This window comes from Oryzias latipes, chromosome 16 (genome assembly GCF_002234675.1).
Source record: "Oryzias latipes chromosome 16, ASM223467v1".
NCBI classification, from domain to species: domain Eukaryota; kingdom Metazoa; phylum Chordata; class Actinopteri; order Beloniformes; family Adrianichthyidae; genus Oryzias; species Oryzias latipes.
The window spans coordinates 32388347-32415571 of NC_019874.2; the positions used below are offsets into that span (position 1 = coordinate 32388347).

Below are 27225 nucleotides of genomic sequence, written 5' to 3' on the forward strand. Positions count from 1 at the left end.
TGCAGGACTGCTTGTGGTTCCTAGAATTAGTAAAAGTACGGTTGGAGGTAGAGCGTTTAGCCACCAAGCCCCTGTCTTATGGAATAAACTCCCAGCTCATGGAAGAGAGGCCGACTCAGTTTCTACATTCAAAGTTAGACTGAAAACATTCCTCTTTGGACAGGATTATTGTCAGACTAGTTAGTATTCAGAGATTATTTAACTTAATGTTAGTTTGTTTAAATTAAACTTAATAATAACTATTTCTTTTAAAAGGCTGCTAGAAGTTGAAGCTGGGGTAACTATGGTACACTGGGGTTCTGTCCTCTTTCCTTTTTTACTTCTACCCTTCCTTTCCTCTATTCTTGATCATCATTTATCATTTAGTTCTCCATGCCTCTGTTTGGTGCAGTGATTCATGTATTGTCCCTCTTTCCCCTCCTGGGGAGTGGGAGTGCTTCCAGACTCCAGTTGTTTCATCCGTGCTCCAGTTCCTGACCGAGTATCTCGTCTCTGCTCCTGCTCCTACACCTGGCTGTGGTTCCTGTCTCCGGCTCGACTCGCGCCTTTGACTGTCCCGATAACCACGGCTGGATGAAGCTCGTCTGCTGGACTTTTATATATGTAGTTGTAGATTTAGATAAGTTAATTCTTCTCTAAGAGTTCTGGTAAATCGCCTGTCCGTCCTGGGGGAGGATCCCTCCTTCATGTGGGCACCCCTGAGGTTTCTTCGTTTTTTCCGGAATCCGTTTTTTTTGGGAGTTTTTCCTTACCGCGAAGGGGGGTCTAAGGGCAGGGATGCCAGTATAGCTTAGTCAGTTTGTTAGTTCATTTTAGTATTTTTCTATTGAACTCTTTGTATTCGTGATCCTTTTGAGTTCATGTTTTACTTCGAAGCCCATCGAGACAACTGTTGTTGTGATTTTGGGCTATACAAATAAAATTGAATTGAATTGAATTGAATTGCTCCTCCTTCAGCCTCTGCTCCTCCTTCAGTCTCTGCTTCTCCTTCAGCCTCTGCTCCTCCATCAGCCTCTACTCCTCCTTCAGCTTCTGCTCCTCCTTCAGCCTCTTCTCCTCCTTCAGTCTCTTCTCCTCCTTCAGTCTCTGCTCCTCCTTCAGTCTCTGCTTCTCCTTCAGCCTCTGCTCCTCCATCAGCCTCTGCTTCTCCTTCAGCCTCTGCTCCTCCATCAGCCTCTACTCCTCCTTCAGCTTCTGCTCCTCCTTCAGTCTCTGCTCCTCCTTCAGCCTCTTCTCCTCCTTCAGCCTCTGCTCCTCCTTCAGTCTCTGCTTCTCCTTCAGCCTCTGCTTCTCCTTCAGCCTCTGCTCCTCCATCAGCCTCTGCTCCTCCTTCAGTCTCTGCTTCTCCTTCAGCCTCTGCTCCTCCATCAGCCTCTGCTCCTCCTTCAGCCTCTGCTCCTCCTTCAGTCTCTGCTCCTCCTTCAGCCTCTGCTCCTCCATCAGCCTCTTCTCCTCCTTCAGTCTCTGCTCCTCCTTCAGTCTCTGCTTCTCCTTCAGCCTCTGCTCCTCCATCAGCCTCTGCTTCTCCTTCAGCCTCTGCTCCTCCATCAGCCTCTGCTCCTCCTTCAGCTTCTGCTCCTCCTTCAGTCTCTGCTCCTCCTTCAGCCTCTGCTCCTCCATCAGCCTCTGCTCCTCCTTCAGTCTCTGCTTCTCCTTCAGCCTCTGCTCCTCCTTCAGCCTCTTCTCCTCCTTCAGCCTCTTCTCCTCCTTCAGCCTCTGCTCCTCCTTCAGTCTCTGCTTCTCCTTCAGCCTCTGCTTCTCCTTCAGCCTCTGCTCCTCCATCAGCCTCTGCTCCTCCTTCAGTCTCTGCTTCTCCTTCAGCCTCTGCTCCTCCATCAGCCTCTGCTCCTCCTTCAGCCTCTGCTCCTCCTTCAGTCTCTGCTCCTCCTTCAGCCTCTGCTCCTCCATCAGCCTCTGCTCCTCCTTCAGTCTCTGCTTCTCCTTCAGCCTCTGCTCCTCCTTCAGCCTCTTCTCCTCCTTCAGCCTCTACTCCTCCTTCAGCTTCTGCTCCTCCTTCAGTCTCTGCTCCTCCTTCAGTCTCTGCTTCTCCTTCAGCCTCTGCTTCTCCTTCAGCCTCTGCTCCTCCATCAGCCTCTGCTCCTCCTTCAGTCTCTGCTTCTCCTTCAGCCTCTGCTCCTCCATCAGCCTCTGCTCCTCCTTCAGCCTCTGCTCCTCCTTCAGTCTCTGCTCCTCCTTCAGCCTCTGCTCCTCCATCAGCCTCTGCTCCTCCTTCAGTCTCTGCTTCTCCTTCAGCCTCTGCTCCTCCATCAGCCTCTGCTCCTCCTTCAGTCTCTGCTTCTCCTTCAGCCTCTGCTCCTCCTTCAGCCTCTGCTCCTCCTTCAGTCTCTGCTCCTCCTTCAGCCTCTGCTCCTCCTTCAGTCTCTGCTCCTCCTTCAGCCTCTGCTCCTCCTTCAGTCTCTGCTTCTCCTTCAGCCTCTGCTCCTCCATCAGCCTCTGCTCCTCCTTCAGCCTCTGCTCCTCCTTCAGTCTCTGCTCCTCCTTCAGCCTCTGCTCCTCCTTCAGCCTCTGCTCCTCCTTCAGCCTCTGCTCCTCCTTCAGCCTCTGCTCCTCCTTCAGCCTCTGCTCCTCCTTCAGCCTCTGCTCCTCTATCAGCCTCTGCTCCTCCTTCAGCCTCTGCTCCTCCTTCAGTCTCTGCTCCTCCTTCAGCCTCTGCTCCTCCTTCAGCCTCTGCTCCTCCTTCAGTCTCTGCTCCTCCTTCAGCCTCTTCTCCTCCTTCAGCCTCTTCTCCTCCTTCAGCCTCTGCTCCTCTATCAGCCTCTGCTCCTCCTTCAGCCTCTGCTCCTCCTTCAGTTTCTGCTCCTCCTTCAGCCTCTGCTCCTCCTTCAGCCTCTGCTCCTCCTTCAGCCTCTTCTCCTCCTTCAGCCTCTTCTCCTCCTTCAGCCTCTTCTCCTCCTTCAGCCTCTGCTCCTCCTTCAGCCTCTGCTCCTCCTTCAGCCTCCTTCAGCCTCTGCTTCTCCTTCAGCGTCTGCTCCTCCATCAGCCTCTGCTCCTCCTTCAGCCTCTGCTCCTCCATCAGCCTCTGCTCCTCCTTCAGCCTCTGCTCCTCCTTCAGTATTTGCTCCTCCTTCAGCCTCTTCTCCTCATTCAGCCTCTTCTCCTCCTTCAGCCTCTGCTCCTCCTTCAGCCTCCTTCAGCCTCTGCTTCTCCTTCAGCCTCTGCTCCTCCATCAGCCTCTGCTCCTCCTTCAGCCTCTGCTCCTCCTTCAGTCTCTGCTCCTCCTTCAGCCTCTGCTCCTCCTTCAGTCTCTTCTCCTCCTTCAGCCTCTGCTCCTCCTTCAGCCTCTGCTCCTCCTTCAGCCTCCTTCAGCGTCTGCTTCTCCTTCAGCCTCTGCTCCTCCTTCAGCCTCCTTCAGCCTCTGCTTCTCCTTCAGCCTCTGCTCCTCCATCAGCCTCTGCTCCTCCTTCAGTCTCTGCTCCTCCTTCAGTCTCTTCTCCTCCTTCAGCCTTATCCTCCTTCAGCCTCTGCTTCTCCTTCAGCCTCTGCTCCTCCATCAGTCTCTGCTCCTCCTTCAGCCTCTGCTCCTCCTTCAGCCTCTGCTCCTCCTTCAGTCTTTGCTCCTCCTTCAGCCTTATCCTCCTTCAGTCTCTGCTCCTCCTTCAGCCTCTTTCAGCCTCTGCTTCTCCTTCAGCCTCTGCTCCTCCTTCAGCCTCCTTCAGCCTCTGCTTCTCCTTCAGCCTCTGCTCCTCCTTCAGCCTCTTCTCCTCCTTCAGCCTCTGCTCCTCCTTCAGCCTCTGCTCCTCCTTCAGCCTCTGCTCCTCCTTCAGCCTCTGCTCCTCCTTCAGCCTCTGCTCCTCCTTCAGCCTCTGCTCCTCCTTCAGTCTCTGCTCCTCCTTCAGCCTCTGCTCCTCCTTCAGCCTCATCCTCCTTCAGTCTCTGCTCCTCCTTCAGCCTCTTCTCCTCCTTCAGCCTCTGCTCCTCTATCAGCCTCTGTTCCTCCTTCAGCCTCTGCTCCTCCTTCAGTCTCTGCTCCTCCTTCAGCCTCTGCTCCTCCTTCAGTCTCTGCTCCTCCTTCAGCCTCTTCTCCTCCTTCAGCCTCTTCTCCTCCTTCAGCCTCTGCTCCTCTATCAGCCTCTGCTCCTCCTTCAGCCTCTGCTCCTCCTTCAGTTTCTGCTCCTCCTTCAGCCTCTGCTCCTCCTTCAGCCTCTGCTCCTCCTTCAGTCTCTGCTCCTCCTTCAGCCTCTTCTCCTCCTTCAGCCTCTTCTCCTCCTTCAGCCTCTGCTTCTCCTTCAGCCTCTGCTCCTCCATCATCCTCTGCTCCTCCTTCAGCCTCTGCTCCTCCTTCAGTCTCTGCTCCTCCTTCAGCCTCTGCTCCTCCTTCAGTCTCTTCTCCTCCTTCAGTCTCTGCTCCTCCTTCAGCCTCTTCTCCTCCTTCAGTCTCTGCTCCTCCTTCAGCCTCTGCTCCTCCTTCAGCCTCTGCTCCTCCTTCAGTCTCTGCTTCTCCTTCAGCCTCATCCTCCATCAGCCTCTGCTCCTCCTTCAGCCTCTGCTCCTCCTTCAGTCTCTGCTTCTCCTTCAGCCTCTGCTCCTCCATCAGCCTCTGCTCCTCCTTCAGCCTCTGCTCCTCCTTCAGTCTCTGCTCCTCCTTCAGCCTCTGCTCCTCCTTCAGCCTCTGCTCCTCCTTCAGCCTCATCCTCCTTCAGTCTCTGCTCCTCCTTCAGCCTCTTCTCCTCCTTCAGCCTCTGCTCCTCTATCAGCCTCTGCTCCTCCTTCAGCCTCTGCTCCTCCTTCAGTCTCTGCTCCTCCTTCAGCCTCTGCTCCTCCTTCAGCCTCTGCTCCTCCTTCAGCCTCCTTCAGCCTCTGCTTCTCCTTCAGCCTCTGCTCCTCCATCAGCCTCTGCTCCTCCTTCAGCCTCTGCTCCTCCATCAGCCTCTGCTCCTCCTTCAGCCTCTGCTCCTCCTTCAGTATTTGCTCCTCCTTCAGCCTCTTCTCCTCCTTCAGCCTCCTTCAGCCTCTGCTTCTCTTTCAGCCTCTGCTCCTCCATCAGTCTCTGCTCTTCCTTCAGCTTCTGCTCCTCCTTCAGCCTCTGCTCCTCCTTCAGCCTCTGCTCTTCCTTCAGCCTCTGCTCCTCCTTCAGTCTCTGCTCCTCCTTCAGCCTCTGCTCCTCCTTCAGTCTCTTCTCCTCCTTCAGCCTCTGCTCCTCCTTCAGCCTCTGCTCCTCCTTCAGCCTCTTTCAGCCTCTGCTTCTCCTTCAGCCTCTGCTCCTCCTTCAGCCTCCTTCAGCCTCTGCTTCTCCTTCAGCCTCTGCTCCTCCATCAGCCTCTGCTCCTCCTTCAGTCTCTGCTCCTCCTTCAGCCTCTTCTCCTCCTTCAGCCTTATCCTCCTTCAGCCTCTGCTTCTCCTTCAGCCTCTGCTCCTCCATCAGTCTCTGCTCCTCCTTCAGCCTCTGCTCCTCCTTCAGCCTCTGCTCCTCCTTCAGTCTTTGCTCCTCCTTCAGCCTTATCCTCCTTCAGTCTCTGCTCCTCCTTCAGCCTCTTTCAGCCTCTGCTTCTCCTTCAGCCTCTGCTCCTCCTTCAGCCTCCTTCAGCCTCTGCTTCTCCTTCAGCCTCTGCTCCTCCTTCAGCCTCTTCTCCTCCTTCAGCCTCTGCTCCTCCTTCAGCCTCTGCTCCTCCTTCAGCCTCCTTCAGCCTCTGCTTCTCCTTCAGCCTCTGCTCCTCCATCAGCCTCTGCTCCTCCTTCAGCCTCTGTTCCTCCTTCAGCCTCCTTCAGCCTCTGCTCCTCCTTCAGCCTCTGTTCCTCCTTCAGCCTCCTTCAGCCTCTGTTCCTCCTTCAGCCTCTGCTCCTCCTTCAGCCTATGCTCCTCCATCAGCCTCTGCTCCTCCATCAGCCTCTGCTCCTCCTTCAGCCTCTGCTCCTCCTTCAGCCTCTGCTCCTCCTTCAGCCTCTGCTCCTCCTTCAGCCTCTTCTCCTCCTTCAGCCTCCTTCAGCCTCTGTTCCTCCTTCAGCTTCTGCTCCTCCTTCAGCCTATGCTCCTCCATCAGCCTCTGCTCCTCCTTCAGCCTCTTTTCCTCCTTCAGCCTCCTTCAGCCTCTGCTCTTCCTTCAGCCTCTGCTCCTCCATCAGCCTCTGCTCCTCCTTCAGTCTCTGTTCCTCCTTCAGCCTCTGCTCCTCCTTCAGCCTCCTTCAGCCTCTGCTTCTCCTTCAGCCTCTGCTCCTCCTTCAGCCTCTGCTCCTCCTTCAGCCTCTGCTCCTCCTTCAGTCTCTGCTCCTCTTTCAGCCTCCTTCAGCCTCTGCTTCTCCTTCAGCCTCTGCTCCTCCTTCAGCCTCTGCTCCTCCTTCAGTCTCTGCTCCTCGTTCAGCCTCCTTCAGCCTCTGCTCCTCCTTCAACCTCTGCTCCTCCTTCAGCCTCTGCTCCTCCTTCAGCCTCCTTCAGCCTCTGCTCCTCCTTCAGCCTCCTTCAGCCTCTGCTTCTCCTTCTGCCTCTGTTCCTCCTTCAGCCTCTGCTCCTCCTTCAGCCTCTGCTCCTCCATCAGCCTCCTTCAGCCTCTGCTCTTCCTTCAGCCTCTGCTTCTCCTTCTGCCTCTGTTCCTCCTTCAGCCTCTGCTCCTCCTTCAGCCTCTGCTTCTCCTTCTGCCTCTGTTCCTCCTTCAGCCTCTGCTCCTCCTTCAGCCTCTGCTCCTCCATCAGCCTCCTTCAGCCTCTGCTCTTCCTTCAGCCTCTGCTTCTCCTTCAGTCTCTACTCCTCCATCAGCCTCTGTTCCTCCTTCAGCCTCTGCTTCTCCTTCAGCCTCTGCTTCTCCTTCAGCCTCTGCTCCTCCTTCAGCTTCTGCTCCTCCTTCAGCCTCCTTCAGCCTCTGCTTCTCCTTCTGCCTCTGTTCCTCCTTCAGCCTCTGCTCCTCCTTCAGCCTCTGCTTCTCCTTCTGCCTCTGTTCCTCCTTCAGCCTCTGCTTCTCCTTCAGCCTCTGCTCCTCCTTCAGCCTCTGCTCCTCCTTCAGTCTCTGCTCCTCCTTCAGCCTCTGCTCCTCCTCAGGTGTGACCGGGCTGCTGCACCTGGACGTGAGCGGGGACAGAGAGACGGACTTTGCTCTGTGGGACCTGGTGGACACCAACAGCAGCAGCTTCCAGGTGAAGCCTTCATGCATGCAGGCGCGTTAGCGGGAGGTTCTGCATGTCTGACCCGGTTCCCGTCTGCAGATCGTTGTGGTGTACAACAGCTTTGAGGAGCAGGTGACGCCGGTTCCTGGGACATCGGTGCGCTGGCTGGGCGGAGCTCGTCCTCTCGATGTTCCCAAGTGCGGCTTCAAGAACGACAACCCCGCCTGCCTGACAAGTCAGTGAAAGCCAGCATGAAGGGCTCTGCTCAGTGAGGGGGGGTCACACAGAGGAGGAGTTAAGAGCTTCAGCCTGACGTTCATCCATGAACCTGAACGCTGCCACCTAGTGGCTGTTGGGGAAAGCACGCTGTTGTAGATGTTTGAATGTCCTGCAGTCTTCCTCTCAGCCTCTTCATCTTTGTGAAGACTTTGGTTTCAGCACCTTTGAGGAGGAGAGCCCCTCCCTAAGGGGGGGGGGGGGGGCTCTAAGGCTGACCTGCCACTCTGTTCTGCCCCCCCAAACCTAAAACTCTGTGTTCCCGTCAGAGACGATCACCATCCACCAGATGGTCTCCATCACGCTCTTCTTCATCTTCACCATGACCCTGACCATCGCCATCTTCATCTGCAGGTGAGAGCCGCCGAACGTGGGGGGGGGGCTCTCCTGATGGAGGTCATGTATGGAGATGTGTTTGTACCGATTCAGCCCCCCCCCCCCCCCCCCCCCACACACACACACACACACACTCACTCAGGAACCTCCTGCTCCTCCATTCCTGGTCCATTTCATGCAGATCCAGATTTCTTTGATCCGGATCAGTTCTGGTTCTGCTCCAGGTCCAGAAGGACCATGAAACGCCGTCCTTTCAGATGTTTCTGCTTCATCAGATTTGTGGACGATGTTAGTTTGACCTTCAGACTGAAGTCATTTTTAAGCAGAACTTGGTCCTTTGACATGGACTGGTTCTGGTTTGGACCCAGTATTTGGTTCTGAACAGGTTTTCAGGAGTGCTGGTTCTGACCGCCCCGTGTTCATGTGCTGGTCTGACTTTCCGTTCTGCAGGAAGATGAAGCTGGAGAAGGAGCTGGTGGCCCAGCTGTGGAGGATTTCCTGGGACGACATCCAGATGAGCAACCTGGACAAGGTTCTGCGGAGCGGGAGCCGGATCACTCTGTCGCTGGTCAGTGTCCACGCCGCACGCACGCCGGCGTGGAGGGCTCTCTTCATCCTCACCTGAAGATCCTCCTGTTTCTCCACAGAGAGGTTCCAACTACGGCTCGCTGATGACGGCAAACGGAAACCTGCAGGTCTTTGCAAAGACCGGATACTACAAGGTGAGCCGGTTACTGCGGTTCTGAACCCGGACCAGGCCTGTTGGTTTAGACCAGGGGGGTCCAAATCCAGACCTGGAGCGCCCGCCTCCTGCTGGTTCTCCAGAATCCCTGCCTCATCTGCTGCTGATCACCTGGATCAGGTGTGTTTAGCCAATAAGGAGCTTCAACGGCAGGTTGGTTGGTAGGAAACCGGCCCCCCAGGCCTGGAATTGGACCCCCCCTGGTTTAGATGTTGACGGAGAGCAGAGATGGAGTAGCTGAAGTCTGCTTTTTCCAGGGGAACATCGTGGCCATCAAATACACCAACAAGAAGCGGATCGAGCTGAACAGGAAGGTTCTGTTTGAGCTCAAACACGTGAGTGTCCTCCGTCTGTCTGCCCCCCCCACCTGGAACGTCCGTCCTGGAAAAACCTGCAGAGGTTCCAGGATGTTGAACCGGTTTGCTTTGGTTCAGATGCGGGACGTTCAGAACGAACACCTGACCCGCTTCATTGGAGCGTGTGTTGACCCGCCCAACATCTGCATCATCACAGAGTACTGCCCCCGTGGGAGTCTGCAGGTAAGCTCACCTGTCTGCTCACCTGTGGGAGGGGTGTGTGTGCCTCTAGCGCCCTCTGCTGGTCTGTTCACAGGACATCCTGGAGAATGACAGCATCACTCTGGAGTGGATGTTCAAGTTCTCCCTCATCAACGACATTGTGAAGGTACACCTGTCACCTGAGCGGGCTGCTCCCTGTCTGGGTCGGTTCTGACCCGCTGTGGGTTTCTGCAGGGCATGGTGTTTCTCCACAACAGCGTCATCTTCTCTCATGGGAAGCTCAAGTCCTCCAACTGTGTGGTGGACAACCGCTTCGTCCTGAAGATCACAGACTACGGGCTGTCCACCTTTCGGCAGGAGAGCGATGTGGGGAGCGACAGTCACTCCTACTACGCCCGTGAGTCTCCGTCAGGACCGTCTGAGTGTTGGGCCCTGCTGGCGGGGCCTGACGGGTTCTGCTTTGGCCTTCAGAGAAGCTCTGGATGGCTCCGGAACTCCTCCGGATGGAGAATCCTCCTCCACAAGGAACCCAGAAGGGAGACGTCTACAGCTTCAGCATCATCCTCCAGGAGGTGGCGCTGCGGCGCGGCGCCTTTTACCTGGACGGAGACCCGCTGAGCCCCAAAGGTGAAACCAGGAAGGAGCAGCTTAGTGCGACGACGGGCCGAGGCTGAGCTGGGTGTTGAATGTGTCTGCAGAGATTGTGGACCGGGTCATCCTGGGGGACTGGCCCTGTTTGAGACCCAGTATCGACCCGCAGAGCCACAGCCCCGAGCTGGGTCAGCTGATGCAGCGCTGCTGGGCGGAGGAGCCGACGGAGCGGCCGGACTTCAACCACATCCGCCTGCTGCTGCGCAAACACAACAAGTAAGAGCTCGGGTCAGAGAGGACCCGCCCCCTCCCTGACAGACACGAGCTAATAGAGCGGATATATGGTCAAAGAACACGTTTCCAGCTGCTGCACAGGTAAACTCACCTGTCTGCGCCGTCACCTGTGTGCTCAGGGAGTCGAGGACCAACATCCTGGACAACCTTCTGTCCCGCATGGAGCAGTACGCCAACAACCTGGAGGAGCTGGTGGAGGAGCGGACTCAAGCCTACCACGAGGAGAAACGCAAGGCCGAGGCCCTGCTGTACCAGATCCTACCACAGTGAGCGCCGCAGGACTGCAGTACCACCGTTCTACTCAGCAGCACACGTGACACCTGTTCTTGTGTGTAGCTCGGTGGCCGAGCAGCTGAAGCGAGGGGAAACGGTTCAGGCGGAAGCCTTTGACTCCGTCTCCATCTACTTCAGCGACATCGTGGGCTTCACGGCGTTGTCTGCAGAGAGCACGCCCATGGAGGTGGGTCTGCTCCTCCCCCTGAACGCGCGCCACGCCGGTCGGAGTCCTTTTTGTTCATGTTCGGTTCATGCTAGCCACCTCCAGCTAATAATTCATTCAATTCAGTTTTATTTGTGTAGCCCAACATCTCAACAACAGTCGTCTCAACGGGCTTCAAACCGGTAAAATCATGAGGATCATGAAAACATCAATAGGAAAATACTAAACTAAACTAAACTGGACATCTCTGCCCTTAAACCTTCTATGTAAGGAAAAGTTATATAAAAACAGATTTCAGAATAAAGCAGAAACCTCAGGGGGGTCCACATGAAGGAGGGATCCTCCCCCAGGACGGACAGGCGATGAATTAACTTATCTAAATCTACAGCTACATATATAAAGTCCAGCAGACGAGCTTCATCCAGATCAGTGGGGGGACGGGTGGGGGTGCCAGACGAGCCAGAGGGGGGGCCCACAACCTAGTGCTAGTGAACACTAGATAAAGAAGCCCCTCCCTGCTTGTCCAGTGTGAACACCATGGGGTAAACACGTTCTTGAATGTGTGTGTAGCTTTAGAAACTGTGGAAATCTTCAGAGTTTTGTGGGATCATTTGGTCGGTGGAACCTCAGAAATGTGCTCCTGAGCTCATTGCTGCATCCCCATCTGATCCATCACCTGTTTTTAAGGTGCAGTTGATGACAGGTGTGTTGGAGTCATCACATGATCATGTGATTCCATTGAGAGTCTGTCATTCAAACAGGAATGCGTCATCGTCATAGAGTTGAACTTTGAGGTCATCCCGTTAAACTCCCTCAAGTACAGCGTGTCTGTTGGGTCCAGCTCCACCGAGGAACCTTTGGGAATTCTGTCCATAGGAAGGAAACTATAGTCAACAAATTTGGAGGAATTGAGGAAATCTCCAGAACATCTATGATCTGTTCCTCTGGTCCTTGTTCTACGCAGAACCTCAGCATCTCCAGCTCTACCCCCAGTCTGCTCCACCTCTACTTTCATTCTTCACACCAGATCACCAGATAGGGTTCTGGGCTGAATGCTAAAAGACTGTGCAGAACCGATGGCTGGAAACCTCAGAAACATCTTCAGTCAGCTTCTCTTGCCTGAACAACAACAACTGGCTGGTTGAAGTCACTCTACAGAGTGACGTCCGTCCTGCCATCAAGTCTGGATTCCTTACCTACAGAACAAATGGATCCACCGGCACCACAGGACCCCATGATGCTCTGTCCACCAGCAGAGTAACATCCAGACAGTCTTTGGGGACTAGAGCTCTGCTATCGTCTTCAAACTAACAGACAAACCTCCATCCGCCCTCTTGTGTCTCTTACACCTTTCTGTTTGAACCGCTGCCATCAGGTCAACGATGCAGACCAATCACAGCCCAGCAGACTAAAAAGGTCTCTAACCGGCAGCCGTAACTGCACCGAACAACCAACCAGGCTGTCTTAAAGGAATGTGAGGTGTTTTGTGTGACTGATTGGTGCTCTCTTGAGTTTTTAGTTCCTAGCTATTTTAAATGCGTAAAAGTCTTGCATTGAAACGCTGAACCTAGGTTGTACGTGTAGCTTGTTCTATCAACGCTGTGTCGCTCCTTTTGGTTGCAGAACTTCTGATTTCCACCAATGGCTTCAACATAAATGAAATGAATTCAAAGGCTTGTTTGTCTTGAGGTCTGAGGTGGAGTTTCTGCAGACGCCGGCATCTGCTGCTGTGTTTCTCTGCAGGTGGTGACGCTGCTCAACGACCTCTACACCTGTTTTGACGCCGTCATCGACAACTTTGATGTCTACAAGGTGAGTACCTATCAGGTGACCTGCAGAGGTCACTGCCACTTCTCTGACCATCAGGGCCGTTTATCAGTCTGGCCCCGCTGACCCGTGTTCTGGTCATGTGGTACCTTTAAGGTGGAGACCATCGGCGACGCCTACATGGTCGTTTCGGGGCTGCCGGTGAGGAATGGAAAGCTGCACGGCAGAGAGATCGCCCGCATGGCGCTGGCCCTACTCGACACTGTCCGGACCTTCAGGATCCGCCATCGACCGGAGCAACAGCTCAAGTTGAGGATTGGAATTCACAGCGGTAAGGAGGTGTTCTTGAACGGACCACACGCCCCCCTGACCCCCCGCTGCACACGTACCCTGCTGTAGATCTAGAACCTTGAGAGGGAACGTCCTAACTACCAGACGTTTAGGACAGAATGGCCCTCGAGCCTCAGGTTCCTGCTGGTCTTTGATGGAACACTCAGTTTCAGGTTCCTCCTCTGCAGGTCCCGTGTGTGCGGGGGTGGTGGGTCTGAAGATGCCACGGTACTGTCTGTTCGGCGACACGGTCAACACGTCCTCCCGCATGGAGTCCAGCGGAGAAGGTGAGTGCAGAACCTCTGATCACACCTGAGGAGCCGTCACTTCACACAGCTGAGAAACCCTTAGAACCGGGGAGGAACCCGGGGGGAACCCGGTGAACCCAAGCTCAGTGAAGCTTCAGCAGATACACAAAAAACATGAAATCAGCTGATGTAAAACATGGAACCCTGACTTGCTGTTAATCCGTGCGTGTGTGTGTTTGTGCAGCACTGAAGATCCACGTGTCTGCTGCCACCCGGGACGTCTTGATAGAGTTCAACTCCTTTCAGCTGGAACTCAGAGGAGACATCGACATCAAGGGCAAAGGAAAGATGACCACCTATTGGCTGCTGGGAGAAAGTGACAGCCAATGAGATGACAGGAGGTGAAGATGGAAGGAGATCCAGGAGGAGGCAGGAAAAGTGACTGACCTCCTCAAACAGGCCAAAGTTCTGCAGAATTGTGTTCCTGGACAGAAGCAGGTCAGGAGTGCAGGAGAAGATCAGCAGGTTACTGACTCTCCTTCTGCAGCAGTTCTGATCCACTTGGGGGGTTCTGACTCTGAGGGAGGTTCTGCTTACCTGAAGACTAGTGAGTCAGGTGATGCAGCATCTGCTGCTTCCACGATCACCGTCCTTTCATGGTGGAAAGCAGCAGAACTTCAGCTCACAGGTGAAGAAGCTGTTTTCCCTGTGGCGCTGTGGTCCTGCAGGTCCCTGATCCGCCACCAGAGGGCAGCAGAGGGTCGTAAGAGGAGCTCCAGGCTTCATCCTGCTGTGCAGCTCATCTCTGTAAATACTCATGTTTCTCTGTCTTTAAATTAGAATTTGGGATGAAATGTCATCACCGTCATTTGTGTCAGAAAAAACCTCAACAAGAAAGTTTAGAGCAAAAGGATCCAACTTGAAGAAAACACCTCAGGTTTTCCTTTGAAGATATTTCGTACATGCTGAGTGAAATGGAAAAATGTAAAGTCAACTATGTTTTAGCTGGTAAACTGCAGAAGAAGATTATTTAAAGATCAAACCAAACTTCTATGGTTTGAAAAAAGCAACATAGTAAGCTCAAAGACCATCTGAAATGTGGTATTATTGTGGTAGTCCTCAGAGACCCAGCATCTGCTCCAAACACACAGGAAAGAGGTGAAATCTGTGGGGGAACAGATGAGCTTATCTTCTGATAACATTCGAAAGGTTTTCCATCACATAAATACAGATGTCTGCCCCCCAGAAACAATCCTCAGATCATTTAATCTGAAGGAGTGAATAAATAAAGACGTGTGAATGTTCCTTTGTCATTTAGCAGCAGGGATGATTTCAGATCACAGTTCTGCTGGCCTGAGACTCCGCCCCCCATCTCATAAAAAAGACTCAAATCTTTGTCCAATCCAGTAAAGTGGAGAAGATGCTCAAATGTTGCATGTTCATCTCCATGGAAACTGCCTCTTATGTGGAGCAACGTGTCACATGTTGATGCTCGTCTCCTCATCTCAGAGGGAGACTGGGAGCAAAAACCAGATTCAGGTTTCAGTTGTTCGAGTCCAGTGTTGGCCAAAGAGCGCATCTTTAGCGCACATTTCCACGCGACTTTCTGTGCGTACAGACTTTTATGAATGAGGCCCGGAACTGCCGGAAGGAGGACACCGCTGCGCTGACGGCCGCTCGCCAGCAGGGGGAGCTCCCTCGCCTGTGTCAATCGGACAAAGCTCGTCTGTAGGATGATGACTCACTACGCTGGATTAGTCGGGGTGTTCACGTTTCATATGCTGGACATCTAGGCTCATCGAAAGCTGCTGTCCTCATTATTCACGGAACCTTCTCCTACTTGCTGTTTCTTATTTCGATCAGGTGTGTTTCGTTAGTCAGAAACCGGACTCACCTGATCCAGTTCATCGGGGGGAAAAGTTCATTTAGATTCGACTTCCTCACACATGCGCACAAGTGCCTACCTTGATAAAGTTCACTGCTTTTTGTCTGATAGGAATATAGAAACAAACATTTGATGGCATTATTTGCAGTCTGTATAACCAAACATACGTTGAGTCTGCATTATTTCTGTGGATTTCTCCAGTCCCTGGTGATAAGAGGCCAGCTTCCTTTTGAAGACTGGATTTGTCAATCCGTCAAAAGTAAATCTGGAAATCTAATCGATAACCCGGGAAATGCTGACATGGTTCTGGGTTTTGAGGTTGAGAGGGAGTCCGCTCGGTCAGTTCTTTGAAAATGGCCACGGAGTGAGCCCTCTTCGTTAGCAGCCCCTCTTTGGTGAAAATCATTCCACTACGTCAAGTCGTCCCGTCCGCTCGGGGAAGATGTCTGCGACGGGTACAGGCGGCTGTGGACCGGGACCCGGACCCGCCTCGGGAACTGGGTCCGGTGCCTCAAACCCCCGAAAATTTAGCGAGAAGATAGCGCTTCACACCCAACGGCAGGCGGAGGAAACAGCCGCCTTCCAGGAGGTCATGATGGACATCACTTCGACCAGGGTGAGTCGGAGACGGAGGCAGGAGGAGGAGAGTCGCGGAGGAATAGAGGCCTCCCGGAGGCTCGCAGACTCCCACGCACAGCTACGTTTGACCGCGCGCGGCTCCGTGCCCGCTGTCTGGGAACCTGTCAAGTTGAAGTCCTCGGCGGGAAGCGCGAGCGCTGTGTCGCAGTTGGAGCGTCGGCGGAGCGCGCGGAGCCGCAACTCGTCGCTTCCGATAGCGCTAGCCGCGTTAGCCGCTATGCTAGCTCGGCTTGTTTACTGTGATACGTGACGCCGCCGTCAGCCGGGGACGCGCCGCCGGACCCCCGGTACCACCCTGCCTCTCTGTGGGTGCCAAGTCCCTCTCCGTCCCGGCTGGTTCCGAAGCTCAGCGCGGACGGAGGTCGGGCTGATCCGAACCGGTTGGCCGACGTTGCAGGGCCGAGGAAGGCGGCAGCTTTCACAGCTCCGCCGGTGTGAACGGCGGGTGTCGGTGCCGGTGGGAAGCTGGACGTCTCCGACGGCTCAGGCTGAGCTACAGTCACAGCTCCTCTAAATGATTCTGATGGCTGAAGAGCGTCTGGATCCAGCAGAACCGATCTGGGAGCAGACTGAACCAGGTGGGGGTCCTCCAGCAGGAGTTCACCAGGTCTGGACTCAGACGTGGTTCTGCAGCTTCAGAGTCTCCTGACATCAAGATCAGGAGGATCCTCTCTGTGGTCCTGAGCCGGTTGTTGACGTTCACCTGAAGGCCTCAAACCCCACAGAGGTCAAGCTGCTGCATCACCTGAGGTGCCCCAGCGGTGCTGTGTCTGAGCAGGACCACGGGTCGACCCATGTGTTCTGTTTACTTTAGTTTATAAGATAAAGTTCCTTTATTGATCCCAGCTTGGGAAATGTGGTTGTTACAGCGTCAGCGTTAGGCGCAGCCCCTCAGCGTTTAGCTCTTTCCTGAGCTAAAGACCAGTCGGCCTTCCTCCTCCTCTCTCACCTGGAGTGTTCGGGCTCACCTGGAGTGTTCGGGCTCACCTGGAGTGTTCGGGCTCACCTGGAGTGTTCGGGCTCACCTGGAGTGTTCGGGCTCACCTGGAGTGTTCGGGCTCACCTGGAGTGTTCGGGCTCACCTGGAGTGTTCGGGCTCACCTGGAGTGTTCGGGCTCACCTGGAGTGTTCGGGCTCACCTGGAGTGTTTGGGCTCACCGAACGCACGTCTGCCTCGCTCCTGAGACAGTCCAGGTTCAAATGAGCCCAGCTCCATCAGGAAGGGGGCGTGGCTTCATTCCACTGTGATAGGGTCCATGGCTGCTCCAAGGTCAGAGGTCATCTGTTTGTTGAGGAAGAGCCTAAAGCGGGGAGTCAGGCATCTGATGCTGGAGGGGCCCAGTGAAGCCGGAGCTCCAGCTCTTGTCATTTGCTCGATGTGGGTTCAAATCCCAGGGTTGGGTGTCAGTACTGGTCCTCTCCAATAGAAGGAAAAGGCTTCAGTGACTAAAGCGTAATAATCTACTGACATGCTAGTGTCGGACTGCACTGCCTAACAAGCCCCCTAGTGGCTACTCGATGAACTGGCTCCAGTTTGGTTTCCTACCAGCTTCAAGCAGGAAAGACGTTTTTCTCACTTTGATGGTGTGTTGTCAGCGATGTGGTCGTTGGCCTCCTGGCAGGAAATGACATCACTGAAGTGAGGCCTGCTGTTGTCATGACGATCAGTCTGAATTTACAAGAACTGCGGGTCGGGTTCTGGATCTGTTCAATCCAGATTCATGATCTGCAGCTTATCCCTAAACGTTTCTGATTGTTTACTTCCTGTTTCAAACTGATGGATTTGATCAGGTTTAAAGGTCGAGCCGATCGATCCATCTATATAAACTCTCCTCTGTGACCCCACCCGGAAGGTTTTTGGAGGTGTGGTTGTCATGTGACTGACCCCTCCCCTGTCAGGTGAACCCTGACCTCTATGTTGACATCCTTCTTCAAACAGATGATGTAGACGATCCGTCTCAATGTGGGTCACTAACTGGACCTGTGTTTGTCCCCGCAGCTGCAGGCCCAGAAGCTCCGCCTGGCCCGGACCCAGGGTCCGTACTACGGCGGCTCCTTACCCAACGTCAACCAGATCGGCAGGAACCCTCAGGACTTCCAGGTGACCTGCTGTTGCTCGATTTCTGTGATTGACAGTTCACGAGGAGCTGGACGTTTGTCTTGGTGGGGGTGTCTCCTCAGTGGGAGGAGCTGCAGCTTGGACCAGGAGGACACCTTCAGGGCCCTCCTGCTGGTACTGCAGCTTTAAGGGCTCCTGGTCTATCACGGAGAGAATTCCTCCATCTTTAAATCCAAAAGCTGCCTCTTGTAGGACGTTTGAAGCTCCGCCCTCAGTGATGTCACCCTGAAGCATTGATTGTTCTGAGGAGTTAGGAGTGCCGAATCATTCCGGTTGCAGCATGACTCAGCAGGATTTTTGGTCCGCAGTGATGGATGGGATCATTTTCTGCCTGCGTGCTCCTCTTCCTCCTGCAGGGAGCAGAGGAGGAGGAGGATCAGTCCGGGTTGAGTGATGCTCCTGGCTCGGCTTCTGCTGATGCTCCTCTTCTGGAGGCTCCAGCAGGAAGTCGTCCTCTGCCCAAACGGCTGACCGCATGCGTCCGGTCAGGTCTGATGCCTTCATGCGTCACGCGGTCGTACCTGATTGTTCTGTCAGATTTCTATCATCACTAACGTTCAGGCCATCCCAGAATAATCAGATAACAAAGGCTACGTTAACACTGCAGGGCTTAATGCTCAATTCCGATTCTTTGAAAAAATCTGTTTTTTTTTGCAAGACCGTTCACATTTCCAATGAAACACGAACTTTTGTGATCTCCTGTGTGACCATGAAATGACCCAGAAGTGACCCGCATGCGCAGAAGAGTCCTCAACGGTGAACAACGTCACTGTTGTTTGTGGAGGTAGCTAACGTTAGCAATGGATGTCAACAACAGTGTTGTCAACAGCGGAGCTCTTTTTGCATCAATACATTTATTTTCTCAAAGGAGCAGCACAATTACAATCTTCTCATTTTAAGAAGGCATTGAAGCCAGGGTCATCTGGACCCACTGTTGTGGAATGGGGATGTTTATGTGCTGCAGCCGCGAGCGCGTGTGTGTAAGAGAGAGGGGGGCAGTGGGGGCGTGCATTCATGTTGTGTGTTAGGGAGGAAGGAGAACGATGATAAAAGAAGGCTCCCCCCAGCAGAACTGCTATTGACTCTTTATTAACCCGCTCTGGAGAATCTGAGGGTCCGAACTGGGAAGTGAATCCCCAAGGAGGATCCGCCTTCGGTCCCCCGCGCTTCTGACCACGGTGGGAAAGGGGAAAAAAAGTAATAGTGGGAAAGGTTCAACACCACGCTCGGACATTTAGCTGGAAATGTTTCCAAAAACCGTCCGGTTGCGATCAGAGCCCTGGAGTTTGGCCTGAATAGAGCTGTCACCCCAAATATGAATCCAATCTGTGACCTCGCTTCCCTTCCACTGACTGGTCTCAGCAGCATCGTCCGCCATGGTTGATGTTTATGTTCTAGTTCCCGCCTACTTCAATGCAGAATGATGACGTTTGTAGCGTATCGATGACGTACGGGTCGGATTCATGTGGCCTGACCGGTCAGACGGAGGTCGCATTTGAAAAGATGGGATCTGTGTCATTCAGGCTGTCATGAAAAGATCAGATACAGGTCACATAGGGGCAAAAAAAAAGGAATTGGGTGGTTTCAGCCTCCAGTGTGAACGAAGCCTGAGAAACGGATGTGAATGTTGGCATAAATGGGCTCATGGAGACAAGAAACGGATCAGAACCAAAGTACCCTCCACCTGGAGGTGAAGATCTGATCAGGACGTGGTTCTGAGACTCTTCTTCATCCTCAGGACACGCAGGTTCTGCAGACGTGGACCGGGACGCCACTGACCCGATGCTTTTCCTGTTTGCAGGTCTCCTTCCCGTCCGCTCTGGAGTCCAGCAGGTCTACTCGGCACCACGGCCTGGTGGAGCGGGTCCAGAGGGACCGCCGCTTCATGTCTCCTGTCCGACCCTACAGGAACCGCCAAGTATCCTTTTGGGTCTCTGTGTCCAGTATGACCCCACGGGGCTGAGGTGGAGCGGTCGACCTCTGATCAGAGAGAAGAAGCTCTAGTCCCCCCAAACCCTGGGGTGACTGAAAGGAGGAGGTTCCAGACCCAAAGGGCTGAAATGAGGTTCCTCTGGTTCCTCTGGTTCCTCTGGTTCCTCCTGCACATTGGAGGGAGGAGGAGACTCTGGCATCTCTTTAGAAAGCTCCGGGACTCCTTCCTGAGGAGGATGACTGTGGAGTGGCTGACCCCCCAGGAACACAACCTTCACTGCCGTCCCCGTGGATCTGTGTGGTTTGGGGTCAGACGCTCTAGGTCTAAGCCGTTCCCTCATGATGATGACACCTCTGCAGCAGCTTTCCTTAGCCTTTCCTCAGGTGGACAACTCCCTCTACAACAACGCCTACCTGTCGCCCCCACCCGACGCCAGCTGGAGAAGGTGTGTCCTGTCAGCTTGCCCCTCCCCCCGTCTCCATGGAGACTCACGTGTCTGTGGGGGGGGGGCTGTGTGCTCAGTTCCAGAGGTAGCCATGGTGTCCTGGAAGGCAGCGTTAGCAGGGAAGCTGCCTTTGAGCAAAGCTCTGCTCAGGATGTGGTCATGTGACTCTGAGGCCGCACACAGCCCCCCCCCCGTTTGCATCAATAACCTGAGAGCCACTAACAGGAAGCTGAGCTGGCTCCGCCCCCACACCTGAGTTGCTGCTTCTTCTTTTGTGCAACTGCCTGCTATTCTAACCCTACTGCCCCCCATGGGGCACGCTCTCCCCCACCTGCACGCGCTCATGGAGGCTTCCTGCCCCCACCTTTGGTTTCTGCTCTTCTCTGGGGGGGCTGTTGGTGGTGGTGGTGGGGGGGTTAGAGGAGGGGTCAGGAGGTCTTCAACCAGATGAGTGCATGGCTTCTGGGTCAGGGTTGGAAGGAGAGGAGGTGATGAAGAGCAGGCTCCTCCTCCTCCTCCTCCTCCAAAGCTGCTCCGTCTGGATGAAGGATGTTTGGAGGTTCTGGAACGTGACCCTCTTCTGAAGTCCTGAGTTTTAATGAATGAGGAGGACGTTTTCAGGCGGAGGCCATGAAACTCTGCAGAACGTCTGAGGTTCGAACCCCTCAGCTGCTCCTGTCGGTCTCCTCGGAGAACGCTGGACGTTGTTCAGGTCGCCCTTCTGACCCGTGGGGCATCGGTGACGGACTGAGCACGCTCCCAGCTGAATCCCGCCCCCTCCTGCCCCTCTCCGGCTTCTCTCTTTCTGGGCTTTTTCTTCCTCACGCCCCCCTCCCCCCGGCTGTCCGTTCCGTGTTGCTGCAGGAAAATAACTCTTTCTTCTTGTCGATCACGAAAAGGAATTGGTCTGGAAACTTCCCCGGGGATAAAGGCCAGTTTCGTCTCCCCACCACTGCACTCAACAGGTGAATCCTCTCCTCCTCCTCCTCCTCCTCCTCCTCCTCCTCCTCCTCCTTCTGCCCCCACCCCTCAGCTGGAAGCGAGTGGTGTGTGGGTGAATGAGAGCTTCTCTTCTCTGGACTCATTTGCTTTGTTTCCTGAGTTTCCCATCAGAGAGAAGACGGGGCGGGGCGGGGACCCTTCAGGGGGGGGTGATTCTGGACATGTAGAGGACCAGACCCAAACCAGGACCCCCTCGCTGCCCCCCTCACTGTGTCTGTGTCTCACCCTCAGGACCAACTCGGATTCGGCCCTCCACACCAGCGTGATGAACCCCCCTGCTGGAGACCCCTTCGCCATGGGTGGGCCGGCCCTCACCCCCCAGAGCAGCAGGCGCAGCGGTAAGACCTGCCTTCTTTAGTTCACGCGCTCTAACTGCTGCTAAGGCTCGTGTGGTTCCTTCACTGTGGGCGGGGCCAGCCTAAGCCGCACACTGCCTGCAGTGGTGCATTGGCTGTGGGCGGGGCCAGCCTAAACGCTACGGCGCTTCTTGTGGACGACTGATGGCCCGCTTGTGCAGATCTGATCTGAACACATATCCATCTGATCTCAGCAGCCTCGTTAGGGGGGCAGGGTTGTAACTGTGGGGGTGTGTCCTTCAGATCAGAGATTTAGGGGCGTGGCTCTACAGCTGCTACACCGTGATTGGTTGTCTGCAGTCCCATCAAGACAGACTTGATGAGATCTGAATGCCGTCTTCTCTGTGTCTGCAGGTCAGAGCGATGGGGAGGGCAGGAGAAGTGAGTCTCACAGTTTCACACACCTGAGCTGCGAGGGAGGGGGGCAGATAATCTGCCCTGGGCTGCAGCTCCACCCCTGAACAGACATTGTGATCATCATGTGTGTTTTAGTCCCTCTGAATGTTAAACCCAGTAGAAAATGTCTGGAGAACGTTGGTTCAGTTCTGGAGTTCTGCCGTCTGAACACTGGAATGAAGGCGTTTTATTTTGAAAGGCGTTGAAGGTTCGAACGCTGCTCCTCTGTCCCGCAGTGTTCCCGTATCCGGTTCCTCCCATAGAAGAGAACGTTCAGGACGAGGTGAAGCTGCTCAAACCCTGGGAGACCAAGAAGGTGAGCTCGTCCTTCCATCACTGCAGTGGCGTGCTGCGTTCACTGCTTCACAGTAATGTGGGATTTTTGTCCTGCCTGTTTGTAATGTGGTTAGAACTTTTGGGGACACCCAACAAGCCGTCAGTCGAGCTGTCAGTAAATGTCTCCACGTCCAAACGCAGGTCTCTTTTTAAAATCTTTCTCTTCCGTCTCAGCTGTCGTTGCTGTCGTCTCGACCCAAGTCCTGTGAGGTCCCCGGCATCAAGTAAGTGTGGACTCTGTGGTCGGGACGGTCCGAGTCTCCTGTTCCTCATGGCTGCTGTGCTTCAGTGTCTTCACGTCTCCGGAGCAGCCCGCCACGCCGTCTCACAGCCTCCCTTCCGCCCTGAACACCGGCGGCTCGCTGCCCGACCTGTCCAGCCTCCACTTCCCCTCCCCCCTCCCCACGCCGCTGGACCTGGACGAGCCCGGCTTCTCGGGGACCTCCTCCCTGAGCGGGGGCAGCAGCACGGGGAACCTGGCCTCCACCCTCACCCAGCTGGGCATCAATGCCGCCAATGCTCCAGGAGGCAACGGCAGCTTCCACCACGCCGCATCGGGTACGTATGGGGGGGTCTGACCGGGAAGCCAGGTTTATAAGGGGGGGCGCAGTATCTGAAGAAGATGAAGGAATCACTGAAAGAAACTCCTCACTGAAGACCTTGGACCAGTGATTGTGTCATCAGACCTGCCCGTCCCTGAGCAGGGGGGCAGGAGAGTCGTGCAGCTCTCATGGCTTCTTCTTCTCCCCCCTCAGGGCTTCTGTCGTCCCTGCAGAGCTCGCCCAGTAACCCCTCCCTCCAGTCGTCGCTAAGCAACCCCAACATCCAGGCGTCTCTCAGCAGCCACTCTTTTTCCAACTCCCTGAGCTCCGCCTCTCTGCACTCATCGCTCAGCAACCCTTCACTGCAATCATCTCTTAGCTCCTCCCCCTCCCTGCCATCCTCCCTCAGCAGCCAATCGTTGCATTCATCTCTCAGTAACTCCTCCCTCCAGTCGGCGTCTGGCAGCAACCCCAACTACAGCGGCGGGGTGGGCGGGTCTGGGACAGGCTCCTCCTTCTCCCAGACATCCCACAGCTCATCACCACGGAAACGAGCCCAGCTGTCCCCACTGATCCTGCCAATGGGGGCGGAGTCACGGAGGCATCATTCCAAGCAGTTCTCTCCCATCATGTCCCCCACGCTGTCATCCATCACACAGGTGAGTCTCAGAACTAACATGGGGAGGGAGCTGGCATTCGGTCATGGATGATGACATCACCGTAACCTCCCCTCTGTTCAACCCAACTTTATTTATAAGCTCAAACTCAATTCAAGCTGCAGGAGGCCCCGCCCCCTCACCGCCCTGTGGCCAGTGCTGCTGCCTCTAAGTTATGTTTCCACCTGGGCTCATTTCAGTGAAATGACCCTCCGTCTTATTTAAAAACATTTGCTAGTTTTACTTTGAAAGGGAGTATGGCGCTTTACTTTGAAGGGTTATTTCCTTCTGCTGTCCGGTACCCGGTTTGTTCAGTTCCTATACTTACCCCCCCACAGGGCGTTCCGTTGGACACCAGCAAGTTCCTTCTGGATCAGTCCCTCCCCCCGTACCCGCTCAGCCAGTCCCACCAGCAGCACTCGGGTCTGTCGGGTCCCCATCCGCCCCAGCAGCCGCCCCAAATGGGTCAGCACCACCAGCAGCATCTGCACCGCCTCCCCCATCCCCGGCCTGGCGCGCAGCAGGTCCAGAACCTTCAGAACTTTCGCAACCAGCACCTGCAGCACTTTGGAGGGGTACGCTTGAGCCGCTTCAGATTCTGGGGTCAACAAACCGGTTCTGATCCCTGCGTCTCGTTGCAGAACCAGGCGGCGTTGGGATCACAAGTCAAGGCGGAGAGCATGCTGGACCCATGCGTTCAGACCCCCTCCCCCTCTGTGGGCCCCGTCAAGCCGGAGGCGGAGCCACAGTACCAGCAGGGCGGCGAGGCCCCCGACCTGTACAACGTGAGTACAGCACACACTAGGCCTGCACAATATACCGCAAATTTATCGTTATCGCGACATCAAGCTGTGCAATATGCATACCGCAAAAGACGGCAAAAATCGCAATAAATGGTTACCTTAAATGTGCTAAAACAAACTCACGGCAGCTTGAAGTATTTAATGAATCAAATAAATCCATTTATGCGTTTAACCAATCGGAAGGACCCATCAACGTTGTTGATCAATCGGATGAGCCCTTTTATGTCGACAAGGGTCATTTGGAGTATGATTTTTAAACTGTTGCGGTGAAATGGAAATGATGTTTTTGGTTGTTTTGTTATTTGTTTATATACCGCAAATTATATCGTTATCGCAATATTAAACACTAATATCGCATATCGCGAGTTTTCCTCATATCGTGCAGCCCCTAGCACACACACAGCTCCTGCAGCTGACCGGGTCGGACAGAACTGGACCGCTGAAGTCCAAAAAGCACAGCTTTATGTGTTGAAGAAGGTTCTGGCCACCAAATGGGTCACGTTCTCCCAGAATTCCATTCTTCAGCACGACCCAGTTAGAGGTTTCAGCCAGAGAAAGGTGTTGGAGAACCTTTGACGTTTGCTTGAAGACCACAGTTCTGGGAGAGCGGTTCTGTGGTGGGTTCGGTCCCAAACCTTTTCTTTCTAAAGGTCCGTTTTTAAAATGGTTGAGGGCTGGAGCGGCGAGCTCCCTCTGCTGGTGGCGTCTGAGTCGGTTTCATGTTTCAGGACGCCCTGTTCAACTCCCTGATGGACGACCCGTACCTGAGCCTGCAGATCAGCAAGTCCCGTCAACAGGTGAGTGTGGCGCCGCCCTGCATCTGTCTGCAGCTTCAGGTAGGACCCGGTCTGACCTCTGGTCCAGTTCTTAGCAGAGCACCAGGGGGACGGGCTGTCCCTGCACCACGGCGCCCTGAGCTGCGACAAGAACCAGCTGTCCTCCAACAGCCAGGGGGCGCTGGAGCAGCAGGACTCCGGGAACCAGCAGCTGCTCAACAACCAGAACCAGAACTACAGCTGCGACGAGGGACGGCACAACGTGCCCAACATCATCCTCACAGGTCCGTGTCAGACCAGAACCCAGCCTGAGCTGCGGTTCTGTGTTCTGCAGCTACAGAAAACTGCAGAGCAGAACCGAACCAACCGCTTGGCAGGTCCAAAGACCAAATTCTGCTTCTGACGTTGCTCCCCCCTGCAGGAGACTCTCCCACCGGTCTGTCTAAGGAGATCGCCAGCGCGCTGTCCAACGTTCCCGGCTTTGAGATCGACTCCTTTTCTTTGGACGAGCAGCTCCGGATGGACCCGCTGACTCTGGACATGCTGGAGAGCGACCTGATGCTCGCCGACCCCGCCGTGGAGGACTCGTTCCGCTCCGACCGGCTCAAGTGACGCCACAGGCGCGCCGGGAGCTCCACGAGGATCGACCTACCCGCCTGTACGAAAGAAAGAGAGCGCCAAGCCCCCCCCCATCTGCAGAGGACCTGTCTGATGGACTGGAGGGGCGGAGCTTCTCCTTCTGAGGCTGAATGCTCTGATAACGCTTGAATCCAGCGATGCCGGATGCTTGTCTGTCTGCGTCTGCTTTTACGACGTCTGCTTCACAGAAACCAGCAGTGCTTTTAGGAGCTTCTCCAGCTTTATGCATGCTGATGTGCACCTAGCCTCTCATGGCTCCGCCCCTGGGGGCGGGGCCTCGCTCTGCTGCATCAGAAACAGGAAGTCAGCCATCCCTAAAGCCAGGCTTGTTTCCCACTGTGATTCCCCGCCTTTCTTCTTATATGCAGCAAACGGAGGGAAAGCTTTACGGCGAGGAGGCGGGGAAACGCCGCCCCCCCGCTGGCTCCTGCAGGAAGTGCCATTGCGGCGGAGCTCAGCCGGAAGAGCTGCACCAACCTGTGGACTCGGTTTTATGCAGAAATGAACTCTGGGCTGAAACCGTTCCGTGTCCTTTGACCTGCAGAGAGCGGCGCACTGAAGCCACGCCCCCTGCTTGCCAGTCATTCCCATTCACACCATTGGCCACAAAGAAACATTCACAGGTGTCATCAAATCTGAGTCTGGATGTGCCCTCTACAAGGTGGGCGGAGCCTTTCCCTCACTGCGGCGCAGCTCTGACCACATGAGACACTCGTACAACCACCCAATCCCTGTTTAAGCCCCGCCCACTCAGGTTGCATACGTTCAAACAGATTAGAAGCTTTGATCTCAACTTTCAGTTTCTCCTGACAAGATGATTGGTTCTGGAGGTTCTGTTGGGAAAAGGCGCAGCTGTCTGAAGTATCATGATGGTTCGTCTCTAAACTTTGAAGATTGGGCCAAAGGGTTATACCTGAAACTCCGCCCATCTACGTGATTGACAGCTTCCTGCTCAGGTCACCTGAGGTTCTTCAGCCTTTTGGATTCTTCTGCAGGAAAAAACCCAATTCAGACCAGAATCAAACCAACCAATCCAGGTTCTCCCTGGTTCTGGGTTTATCGGTTCAGCCCAACACCAAACGGAACCGGCGACTGCTGCCCCCCGCAGGTCGGTGGGGATCCTGCAGCCTCTCTGAGCAGCACCAGAACCAGACAAGCCCGTTTCAATGAAGCCTAGTGTTTGAACGGAGCGGGGAGACGGGTACGGCGCCCCCTGCAGGGCTGCTCCTCTGTACGCCGCTTGAACGTTTCCTGTTTCCATCCTCCTGAGTTCAGAAGAAATTCCCATCACAAACTGATCGGCTGATCAAGAACAAACAGATGTCAGTGAACGCACCTTTACTCTTCAAAACCCCACAATGCACTCTGATCTCGCCCTCTCTACTGTGTGTGTGAGTGTGTGTGCGCGCGCGTGTGTGTGTGTCATGTTGCTGCTGTTACCCATCAAGCCTGTTGTAAGCTGATGTGCAGTTCCAGACTTTGCCTGTAGGGGGAGATGCTGTGCGTGCAAACGTTAGGGATCAGTTAAAGGCCATATTTCTTATATTTTCATATTTTTTATTGATGTATAATAAGTTGTCACAATATTAATGTCCGTTGTTTATTTGTTCTATGAAAACTGAACCTTAAAAAATGACCGTAAGTTTTGTTTTTGTCCGGATGTTCGTGTGATAACCAGGGAATGTGCAGAAAGTTGTACATATTCGTGTTTTTAAAGCTGAGCTGCTTCTGCAGCCGCCGAAGAGATTTTTAAAGAGACTGTATCTCCACAATATTTTACACAAAATAAACCTGTGAAACCTGAACGCATCACTGCTGTCTGGAGCATTCAAACCCTCACCAGATGACAAACCCAACGTTGACTTTTATTTTGAAGGAACGTTTACTGTGAGCCTTTCTGCTGCTGCAGAAGCGTCCGTTCAGCTCTACGTGCAAACACTTTTCTTTCAGGTAAGAATTTCATTTTGAATTCAGTATTTACATTTTAATGCATGATAATAAAAATAACGTAAAATGCATTTTAGACAACTGAATTGCCCGAAGGGCTTTGAATTAAACGTGTTGAATAAAACACTTAATGACTAAAGGAAAAGAAAATCGCAAA

At 54.3% G+C, this 27225-nt stretch overlaps 2 protein-coding genes across 4 annotated transcripts in view; both read left to right on the plus strand.

Annotated features, from left to right (window-relative positions):
* The window catches only part of olgc2 (membrane guanylyl cyclase), a 70347-nt gene extending 56448 nt beyond the window's left edge, over positions 1 to 13899 (plus strand). Inside the window, exons 6-22 of one of the 2 annotated variants that reach the window (XM_023963808.1) lie at positions 6989 to 7083; positions 7153 to 7288; positions 7599 to 7683; positions 8116 to 8233; positions 8313 to 8387; positions 8665 to 8742; positions 8842 to 8946; positions 9020 to 9091; positions 9160 to 9322; positions 9397 to 9552; positions 9624 to 9792; positions 9930 to 10076; positions 10147 to 10270; positions 11993 to 12061; positions 12173 to 12347; positions 12535 to 12633; positions 12839 to 13899. In XM_023963808.1, the coding sequence (XP_023819576.1) occupies positions 6989 to 7083; positions 7153 to 7288; positions 7599 to 7683; positions 8116 to 8233; positions 8313 to 8387; positions 8665 to 8742; positions 8842 to 8946; positions 9020 to 9091; positions 9160 to 9322; positions 9397 to 9552; positions 9624 to 9792; positions 9930 to 10076; positions 10147 to 10270; positions 11993 to 12061; positions 12173 to 12347; positions 12535 to 12633; positions 12839 to 12984 (2012 nt within the window). In that variant the 3' untranslated portion in view covers positions 12985 to 13899. 2 annotated transcript variants of the gene reach the window in all.
* A 115-nt stretch (positions 13900 to 14014) lies between these two features.
* LOC101166701 (CREB-regulated transcription coactivator 2) lies at positions 14015 to 26930 on the plus strand. Of its 2 annotated transcripts, XM_023964542.1 has the most exons (16): positions 14015 to 15095; positions 17118 to 17219; positions 19039 to 19155; positions 19554 to 19615; positions 20515 to 20580; positions 20849 to 20955; positions 21328 to 21354; positions 21606 to 21685; positions 21880 to 21929; positions 21995 to 22263; positions 22461 to 22906; positions 23242 to 23478; positions 23545 to 23688; positions 24435 to 24503; positions 24571 to 24766; positions 24904 to 26930. In XM_023964542.1, exons 1-16 carry the CDS (start codon positions 14922 to 14924, stop codon positions 25092 to 25094), a joined length of 2337 nt encoding a protein of 778 aa, XP_023820310.1. In that variant the 5' UTR covers positions 14015 to 14921; the 3' UTR covers positions 25095 to 26930. The 2 variants fall into 2 exon arrangements, with proteins under 2 accessions (XP_023820310.1, XP_023820311.1); XM_023964543.1 differs by lacking the exon at positions 20515 to 20580.
* Positions 26931 to 27225: the final 295 nt, after the last annotated feature.